Source organism: Ascidia mentula, chromosome 8 (assembly GCF_947561715.1).
Source record: "Ascidia mentula chromosome 8, kaAscMent1.1, whole genome shotgun sequence".
Taxonomy (NCBI): Eukaryota; Metazoa; Chordata; class Ascidiacea; order Phlebobranchia; family Ascidiidae; genus Ascidia; species Ascidia mentula.
Window position 1 is genome coordinate 5632626 of NC_138573.1, and position 10259 is coordinate 5642884.

Here is a 10259-nt window from a genome sequence, read left to right on the forward strand (position 1 = left end):
TTCCGCGTATACGGCCCCCATGGTTTGTTCGGGCAACAAATTAACAACAATGCTGCAGATGCTTGCTAATGATACCATAACATCCTGTCTGCATAAGCGGTTTTATTTCATTACGTCAGACGCGGCGAGATAACGAAGCATTCGCGCTAATTCATGAAAAAGACTAACAATGACGTTTTTGATCCGCGAAGCTTTAAGCCGACGCCCGAGGCGAACTTCTTGCACACGACCGAATAGAGGTTACTGAGTAATTTGTGGAAAGAGCACAGAAAGCACACAAAAATAAGGGCCTGTCATCGTTGTAGACTAATTTCCAATGACCAATGTAATACCAGAATCCACTTTTAGACTCTCCAGGGAAATAGAAGAGCCAGCTTCAATATTCTTTGTGGAAGCCACAATGACCTGCCAGGAACAAACGAACATTAACAAATATAAACTTGCGTATATTCCCGTCATGAATAGGTATTACCTTCCCCTCCTTCAAAGCAGTACCATCTTTGTCAAGCAACCCTCCAGTGCTTGACACTGATACTGTAGCATTATTTGGGCTCATGTTACTGACAACCAACAGTGCAGGTTTAGTGTCCCATTTGCGGAAGACCGCGAATACGTCGTCGCTTCCTAAAAAGTGCAGACAACCACTATTATTTATTACACAATTCACAACAATAGCAGTTATGTCCAGTTAAGGATTGTACTAAATGCACAAACCTGTTGAAAGGAATGTGAAGGTGGTGTCATTATTTCTAGTATCGAAACGCATTGACTGCATGCTCTGAATTCCTTCAACCTTCCTGACAGTCATCTCTTTCATCAAGTTCAAAAGCTCAGTAGATCCATTGACTTTGTTCTGTAATGTGAAACTTGTTAAATGACAAAAAAACATCACTGCAAGTAAATTTTTACGTCTTCGGTCCATTGGAAGACATCAGTTTTTAGTCCAGCCTCGTCACCAGACCGGATAACTGCCACACCTGGCAGTGCAACAGTCAAAATGTTTAAGCCAGCTGCATACTGGCCTTTTCTAGTTGCAGCCAACTGCTGACCCAAAGGACTTGCCTAAATACAGAAGACAATCAGTTGCTGTTGGTTCAATAAAATAAATAAGATAGGGTAACATACTGTATATGCTCCAACGTTATTAGAAGCTTGGCGCCAGTTGGTAACAATGGTTTCTATTTGTTTGCCTGCTCCGGCATTACCAACCACAGAAGAAACTTCTCCATTAACAATCACAGGGTTGGGCATTGTGTTGTCCACTGAGGTAGAAGTTAAAAGGCCAGTACCAGTGGCACTTGAATATACAAACAGGGCTCTGTGGAAGGGAAGGAATAATTTTATACTATCTGTTCATAATAATGGCATAGAGAAAAAAGTTAAATGTATGAACTAGGATGCAAATCAATATATATATAGTGTATAAATACTCTACATGGTGCCAATCTCCCAACTAGGTGAAAGAAATTTGCTTGGTAATGATGACGTGAATTGGATTACAAACATGAGACAGCATTTCTACAGATGTTTTTGACAAATGGGACACTCACTTTGATGAGTTTTGGTTAGCCACAGTTGTGTTCCACACCTCTTCGAGCAAGCTGTTAGCACCAGCAGTCATTTGGACATGGTTGAAATCTCTCAGTTGAACACCATCATATTGGTACCCGAACCATGCTTTAATCAAATCCTTTTCAGAAAAAAAAAAGAACATTATCATTTTAATATTGAACTATTAGTACACACATGACATACTTTAAGGTAGTTTTTGGCTTCAGCATCATCATAGTTGATAAAAGCTGTGGTGTTGTCACCAGCAACTGCTTTGTAGTACTTTGACCTAGTTGCACTCATCACCCATTGTGTCGATGGGTCCTATAAAACAAAGATTCATTATTTTACAACCTAATTGATGCCAATTGCCAAGTCACAATCTACTTACAGTAGAACTTGCAGTGTCGCTCCAAATAAAGAAGTTACACAAATTTCCAGAGCCTGTGGTACAAGACTCTGATGAAGTGAAGTAGCTGTGTGATGTAGACATGGTTGAAACCACCAAATCCACCATTACTTTCATTTCTGAACAAAACAAATGTTTATAGTTATGTTAAGTTAAAACACCAAACTAATAGTTTTTACTTTTTTCATGGAGCGTCTCAATCAGTGTTTTTTGCTCACTGCTACTTTCCATAATATTTTGATCATTGGGCGAAGCGGCATCGGTTAAAAGAACAGTTTCAGCATTAAGTTCCTTCACATATTCCAAATGATTTTTCATTCCTGAACAGTTAAACAGTTACCAACACAAACTTGGTCATACAAGTTAAACATAAAATTTTATAATTCTCAACTGTCAACTCACCACCAAATCCGCCAGCAAAGTTTTTGGCACTTGCTTCATAAACAACAGTATCCTGGTACCATTCCGGTTTTGGCTCTGGTTTACACCGAGGTGCATTAACCACAATTAGAATGGCAGCTACCAACATTCCAATCCAAGCCAACCAGAAGAGAATAAACAAAACCCAGCGAGCTCTTACCCACTTTGGCTGATTTGAAATTTCTGTATATACATATTGACTAAGTTGAATGTTTAAACACTTAATAGTCAAAGCAATCATTTATACTTTTTTAACTAATAATCATGCTTTGTATGAGACATGATTTAGTTAGTTATATGGCACAGTTTACAAAAAATAAATTAATATACAATAGTTTGCACTCTTACCCAAAAGCTCCTCCTTTTTCAAACCAGTAAAACGATTTTCTTCTTCAGACTCCTCATCCTTGACGCCAGTTTCCACCTTTACCTCAGGAGGGTTAAGCTTGTGCGTCTCGTCGGACATATCGCCCATTTCAACATCAAGAGGTTTCTCTGGACTACCCATAGTAATTGCTAAAATGTTTTAATTTTGACACGATAAACTTCAAAACGTCTCTACGCTTAGATGTTTCAGACAGAATGAAAATCTCCAATGAATTTCGCTGACGCAACGCTTTCGAGATGACGCAATGTCAACCGGTTTGGACTGGTTTAGACCAGTTGATCCGGCAAAATTCACGGTTGACTGCTCAACAGCACAAAACACGAGTCGTCTCGGCAAAGAAACGCTAACAACTAATTAAAATAAACATTCATAACTAGTTCTTTAATTTTAACCTGGTGACAAGATTGCATTCATTATTATTATTTACAACTTAAACTGTATGTTTAAATAAAACAGAACGAGTATAGTTATGTACAATCATAGAATACTTTTAGTATTCTATGGTACAATACAAACTGCAGATTTATTGAAGTCAAACAAAATACTTTAAAATTTAGTGAGTGATCAATCAAAACACCCCTAAAATGGAAACAAAGACTAAAGGACACAAATTGCCTGATTTTACGAGTAAAACAACACTTTATGTCAATTTCCCCGGCCAAATAAGGCAATGCAAATAAGCACAAGATTCTTCTAAGTTGGCACAAAAATGTAGATAACAATACCCTTTACAATTACATGGTTTTATCTGTGAATCCACGCAGTGACTCCCAGTACATTGTTTTCCTTGAGTCGCATCTTCAAAAACTTACTAACCATTCTAATTACCTGCACCACGAAAATTTTTTTATAGTTAATTAAATGTGTGTAAATGTTTTCCTAGTAACAAAAATGTGGAAAACATAATGACCAAGCATTTATTTTACATTTATGTTTATTCCTACTTGCGGCATCAGTTCACTGGCTTACAGTCGGATGAGCATACAGTTTTGTCACGACTATGCGCAGTTGCATGTGTTTCGCTTTACGTCCGTTAATATCATCTTATTAATGTTGCAGAATATGGAATGAAATCAAGATTTTAAAACCTTTCAAGTTTTTTGAATAGTTGCTCAGTACGAGATTTCGAAAATGGGCCTTTTAAGTATATTGAAGAAAATGAAACAAAAGGAAAAGGAAGTTCGGATTTTGATGTTGTATCCTTTTAAGTTGCATATTAAACTGTTGTGTTACGGAGCTTATAAAAGCTTGGCATTGAATACTTTTTTAATAATATTGAAATGCATAAATATAATTTTGAACTGCAGGGTAACTCATGATTTTAAATTCCAAATCGTTTTTTAAGGAATAATTACATGTAGTTTTTCATATGGCCGGCAGTTAAAATATTGTCAGCATTAAAAACTTTTGATTTTTTGCCTTGTGTTGATTAGCTGATGCTTCAAGATATTGTTTTGAATAGAATTGCCTGTACTGTAGTTCACGCATTGTATTCTACTTAATTCGACTTTTAAAGGGGCTTGGACAATGCTGGAAAAACTACAATTTTAAAGAAATTTATAGGTGAAGATATTAACACAATCTCTCCAACACTTGGTTTTAATATTGAAACAATTGAACATCGAGGGTGGGTATTTAGTTAAAGTCAGTCGTGGGATTCAAAATTTTTGTCAGCTGGTTCTATCACGAAAGTCATATTTTTCAGCCGGTTCTGTTACAAAAAGGCATTATTGACAGTAACCAGTAGCCAGTAATGCTAACCGGTTCGCTGATCTGATAAAATTTCGTGCGAACGGGCTGAATCCCACCACTGGTTAAAGTGTTGCACCCTACTGGCAGTTTTGAAAGATGCAGGGCAACAACATATTTATGTAGATTTAAATTGAACATTTGGGATGTTGGTGGACAAAAATCCATTCGGTCATACTGGCGAAACTACTTCGAAAGCACGGATGGTCTTATATGGGTAGTAGATAGTGCAGACAAAAGGCGACTTGAAGATTGTGTCAAAGAACTTCACCAGCTTCTTGTTGAAGAGGTACTTTTATTCCTAAATTTTTGTCTTTTGTAGAAGACAGACTAAATTCTGGTGTTTTGTGCTTTTGAAACCCAAAACATATTGCTCAGAATCTAATCATACAGTTATATTTTGTGTAGAGGTTAGCTGGGGCAACACTGCTTGTGTTTGCAAACAAACAAGATCTGCCTGGTGCATTGTCTGCTCTTGAGATAAAAGAGGTATGTTGGACTTTTCCCAATATTTGTAGTTTTTAGCTTGTATGTTGGTATCAAGCAATATGTAAAAACAACAAACTTGGCACTTAAACCCCTACAACTGCTTGTTGAAAAAACAAAATCTCTTCAGGTTTTAGACTTGGAGAACATAAAGACCCACCACTGGTCAATTTTGCCTTGCAGTGCTGTCACAGGAAAAAACCTGATAGAAGGAATTGATTGGATTGTTGATGATATTTCAAGCAGAATATTTACTTTGGACTAAAAAAATTTCTTTTATTGTGCAACTAGTCTGAACAAATGCAGTTTAAACAAACATTATGGTTGCTCAAGTTCCTTAATCCTGCATCCTGGTGCTATTTATAGTATTTAGTTTTCCTTGTTGTATAAGTTTTTTTTACGTAATTTGTCATGTTTTTTGTTTCATTATTTTACGTCTTATATTTCAGTCTGTGTCATGTGACCTGTTTTAGGGCTTTATAGAGGTACTGAATGAAGTGTGATTCAAAGTGCTTCCTTGGACTGATATAGGCATGGGCGTATCCAGGGGGGGGGTCCGAGGGGTCCGGACCCCCCCCTTTTGTGAAATATTTTGGTCTTTTTTGATAACTAAACAAACGCCACTGTATTTTTTGTCAAAATCCGCGTGAAAACCAGAAATTTTCTTTGACGTTGACCTAAAAAACACATCGTGTTGCATTCGCCATTGTTTCCAAACAGGGAGCATTGTTACCGAACACTTGGCATTGTTACCAAACATGTTGCATTGTTACGAAACAGTTCAGGGACGAAACGTCGTTTTTCAGTGGCCACGTTGTAATGACAAGCGGTTTATTTGCGTGAAAGTCAATTAGTTTAGTTGTTAAACTTTCCATAGCGTTACACAATTGCGCAAGCCACCGTTTATGTGACGATTGGCGCGAACACCGGCGTTCGTATTTTGCGATTCTCGCCTTCAATAGTTTATATTTAGTTTATGCCTGAAAATCGGGGAATTCCCTAAACAAATTTGGACCCCCCCCTTTAAAAATTCCTGGATACGCCCCTGGATATAGGTGTACACAAAGCCATCTCAAGACACATATGCTTGTTGCCTTAAAAGTTGCCAAGCATGGTGATAATATGCCCTTTCATTGATAAAGATACAGTTTACACTTCTAATCACTTGCAACAGTGAATAACTCCCAAACTATTATTATTACTATCATCCTTATAATTGTTGATTGATGTTGTGGTTTCATTATTAAGTATATGTCTTCAATTAAACCACTACTACAAAAGTTCTTGTGTATTTTCAAGTATTGATTATTAGTATTAAGTTTTTGCTTGTGAATTTCAGTCCAAACGTGTAGAATTAATTCCACTGAAAAATCGCTACCCTTGTGTGTGTATACAGTGTGTCCAAAATTTTGTCTATACTGTGATATATTTGTAGCAAAATATACTGATAAGGTATATGTTGTTCCCAGGAGAGATGTATGCTTTGTGTTTTCGGTTGTTCTACACAGAGTTAAAAAATGACTGATGACAGTGCATTACTTCCTTCACTAGTTTTGTTGTCAACAAAATATATTTAAATATATAATAAAATAATAACTGTATGAGAACCATAACAACCTTTATTCATAATACATTTTTTGGTAGCCTACCTAGGCCTGTATCATCTGTAAAATAAGATAGTTCAAGTAGCCTACATACGCCACCTTTTTCAAAAACCATTTCACTCTCGCGTCATGCGCATAAGCCCAAATGAATGAAAATATAAGACATTTACAGGATAACACCGCCTCGGGTTTGCACGTACTCAAAATGAGATCAAAATATATGGATGTAAAATCAACAAGAATTCCATTAGGCCGCTATCTCGACCTTAACACTAATTCGCTTGTGTCTTAATTTCGCATTAGCAAATATACATCGAACACTTCACGCCCAACTAGACAACTTACCACTCTTTGAGTAGGCCTTTAGGATTTTTAGAGCTGCTGTGGTCTACACCTCTATTCTAACATGTGCAAGTACGGTAACCACTGAAAAGCGCAACTTCCAGTTATAATCCCGACTCCATCATTATGTGTATGGAGCCTTCGGGTAACTTAAGTTTGTCGATTTGTATCAAAAGAAACGTTGTGTGAACCAAGCTGGCGTTTTTGTTTTGCTGTGTCTGATATCTGCGGTTATAGGCACAAAATACGATCTGTTGCAACCGACCTCCCAATGCCATCACCCAGTTGCGATCCTATAACAGACGAAACATTTCGAAATACAAACTTGCCAATATTTTATAAAAATAATGTAGCGGTGAAAGCGCCAAAATTCATTTTCTGTTGCGTGGGGCGATGTTTCAAACCAAGAACTTTTACGCGCTCAACCCCACAGGCCATTGAATATTTTTTCGTGAAATGTGTTTTCTATTCTGTCCCAATCGGCGTCATATGTGAGTCACGTGATTCATGCTTCTTGGCGTGGTTTTCATCAAGCGGGACGAGGGTTCTTTTTCATTTCGGAAACATAAAAAATGAGCGGATATTTTGTGCATGGTGGAACCCAGTATCCGTGAGTTAAGCGAATTTATATGTATTAGTCACCAAGTTAACGTAACACTTTATGTAAACTTTATGTTGTATGCATGGAGTAACAAGATTGTCTGACATAGACTTTTAAGCATTGATCAAATATGTGTTTTATAATTTTAGGTAGCCTATAGACAATCACCGCAGTCCCAACAGGGCAATGCTGGAAATTCTGCCTCACCATCAAATGTATGTAGTTTGTTTATGAGATATGTGTGAAATTTAAAGATAAAATGTGATTTTGCAAATAGCAATTTTAAGATAACTTTTTTTTAGAATTCCTTTTTTGCCAACAACAGCTTCTTAGGACACCAATGTTCCAATGGTATTTTTGCTTGTCATGAGCAGTTCGTTTTTTAGATTTTTTATATTATACTTTTATTTTATCTACAGACAGTTTTTCTCAACAATCCAACACCAACTACTCATTCAATCAAACATCTACAATAGGATCTACAGGATTCTCCACTCCGTAAGTTGGAAAAAGAACTAAATTTTTTTAAATTGTGGGATTTAAATTAAAAATGCTATTGTTTGACAATGCTTCTCTTTCTACGAGTAACTATAACAGTGATCATATTAGACAATTCTGTAAAGGTTTACTTAGTTTAAACAAATGACTTCCTTCTTAAAATGCGTCATGAGTTCACATAAGTAAAATCTGCCAGGCATGCCACTCAAGTAAAAGGGCTTCTGTAAAGACAAAAAGGGGCTTCTGCTTGCAATGATGTTTATATATCTGTCAATCCCCTGAAAATTTTTGGAGAAATTTTACCACTGAGCAAGCACCTGTCCAATAAATGATATTTCATAACCGTATGCATTTTTTACGATTCAACCATGACAAGCAGTTTTGTTTTGAAATAGGAGGTCCCTACAGTGGCGGGGGCTCCTTTGACCAGTTTCAGCATACCCAGTCGTCTTACGAAAAAGCACTTTACAATGCTGCCAACCAATACTATGGCAACAAACGCGGAAGGGGCAGAGGTGCTGGTGGGGGTGGAGGAGGAAGAGGTCATGGATCAACAGGCGGAGCAGGGAGAGGAGGAGGGTTTGGAGGCCAGGGATCAACTGGAGGAAAAACTACTTTTCAACAAGTACAAATACCTAAATGTGTTGAATGACTTTTTCAAAGAGGGTTGAGATATTTGAGTTTGCACTAACTAAGCCGGCCTGTGCTTGTTGTTCTGTGAAGTGGGGGCGACGTACGGTGCATGCATTGAATGGATATGGCAGTATTATGAAATGCTCATTGTTATGTGAGCTTGTTGCTGTTTTCCACACAGATTTTTTAAACTACAAAATAATGATATATTTTTGCTTCTATGGCATATTCATTTTTGATAGGATTCTTTAAACTGTTTTAGAACACAGGTCCAAAAGCAATCAAGGCCACAGAGATCAAAGTTTACTTGTATGCATGGTGCGGTCAGAGAAAACTAAAACCAGAATATGAGATTACTCCCAAAGGACAACCACCACATGTTCTGTTCTCATGCAGGGTAATGCCTTATTTATTGGAGCGTTCTGCAATGCAACATATATGTGATGATGCTAAACAAATATCTGTCAATCCACAGAAACGTTTGTGTTGATAATCATTATCCTGAGCATAATACATGTACCATATTTGTACCATATGCTGTTTGCTTTTACTTAATGCACCTTTTATGTACTTTAGCTGCACATCAGTGGTTTAGACAATGTTGCTGAAGTAGATGCTCAAAGCAAGCGGGACTCTCAAACAAAGGCCGCTTGGGACTTTTGTGAAAATCTAGTAAAAGTTGGCTACATGAAGGCTTCAGAACTTCCCCCAAAGCCGGTAATGCTTCGTTTTCATATAGACTGGTTAAAGTGTTGCACCCTACTGGCAGTTTTGAAAGATGCAGGGCAATTACATATTTATGTAGATTTAAATTGAACATTTGGGATGTTGGTGGACAAAAATCCATTTGGTCATACTGGCGAAACTACTTCGAAAGCACGGATGGCCTTATATGGGTAGTAGATAGTGCAGACAAAAGACGACTTGAAGATTGTGTCAAAGAACTTCACCAGCTTCTTGTTGAAGAGGTACTTTTATTCCTAAATTTTTGTCTTTTGTTGGAGACAGACTAAATTCTGGTGTTTTGTGCTTTTGAAACCCAAAACATATTGCTCAGAATCTAATCATACAGTTATATTTTGTGTAGAGGTTAGCTGGGGCAACACTGCTTGTGTTTGCAAACAAACAAGATGTGCCTGGTGCATTGTCTGCTCTTGAGATAAAAGAGGTATGTTGGACTTTTCCCAATATTTGTAGTTTTTAGCTTGTATGTTGGTATCAAGCAACATGTAAAAACAACAAACTTGGCACTTAAACCCCTACAACTGCATGTTCAAAAAACAAAATCTCTTCAGGTTTTAGACTTGGAGAACATAAAGACCCACCACTGGTCAATTTTGCCTTGCAGTGCTGTCACAGGAAAAAATCTGATAGAAGGAATTGATTGGATTGTTGATGATATTTCAAGCAGAATATTTACTTTGGACTAAAAAAATGTCTTTTATTGTGCAACTAGTCTGAACAAATGCAGTTTAAACAAACATTATGGTTGCCCAAGTTCCTTAATCCTGCATCCTGGTGCTATTTATAGTATTTAGTTTTCCTTGTTGTATAAGTTTTTTTTACGTAATTTGTCAT

At 37.1% G+C, this 10259-nt stretch overlaps 3 protein-coding genes across 3 annotated transcripts; 2 read left to right on the plus strand and 1 right to left on the minus strand.

Moving 5' to 3' along the window:
- Positions 1 to 87: 87 nt before the first annotated feature.
- LOC145911202 (amino acid transporter heavy chain SLC3A2-like) lies at positions 88 to 2963 on the minus strand. The gene is made up of 11 exons (XM_082998466.1): positions 2729 to 2963; positions 2363 to 2563; positions 2140 to 2280; positions 1943 to 2079; positions 1756 to 1875; positions 1551 to 1690; positions 1126 to 1318; positions 910 to 1062; positions 715 to 853; positions 473 to 624; positions 88 to 405 (listed from the first exon to the last, which is right to left on the minus strand). The coding sequence occupies exons 1-11, from the start codon at positions 2886 to 2888 to the stop codon at positions 307 to 309; spliced, it is 1635 nt and encodes a 544-aa protein (XP_082854592.1). The 5' UTR covers positions 2889 to 2963; the 3' UTR covers positions 88 to 306.
- Positions 2964 to 3813: 850 nt separating this feature from the next.
- Positions 3814 to 6467, plus strand: LOC145910142 (ADP-ribosylation factor-like protein 2). The gene is made up of 6 exons (XM_082997165.1): positions 3814 to 3964; positions 4285 to 4395; positions 4644 to 4806; positions 4926 to 5006; positions 5134 to 5534; positions 6059 to 6467. Exons 1-5 carry the CDS (start codon positions 3900 to 3902, stop codon positions 5266 to 5268), a joined length of 555 nt encoding a protein of 184 aa, XP_082853291.1. The 5' UTR covers positions 3814 to 3899; the 3' UTR covers positions 5269 to 5534; positions 6059 to 6467.
- A 345-nt stretch (positions 6468 to 6812) lies between these two features.
- On the plus strand, positions 6813 to 9619 carry LOC145910937 (uncharacterized). Its single transcript, XM_082998163.1, has 7 exons — positions 6813 to 6833; positions 7700 to 7765; positions 8027 to 8048; positions 8444 to 8673; positions 8944 to 9078; positions 9258 to 9398; positions 9487 to 9619. Exons 1-7 carry the CDS (start codon positions 6813 to 6815, stop codon positions 9490 to 9492), a joined length of 621 nt encoding a protein of 206 aa, XP_082854289.1. The 3' UTR covers positions 9493 to 9619.
- Positions 9620 to 10259: the final 640 nt, after the last annotated feature.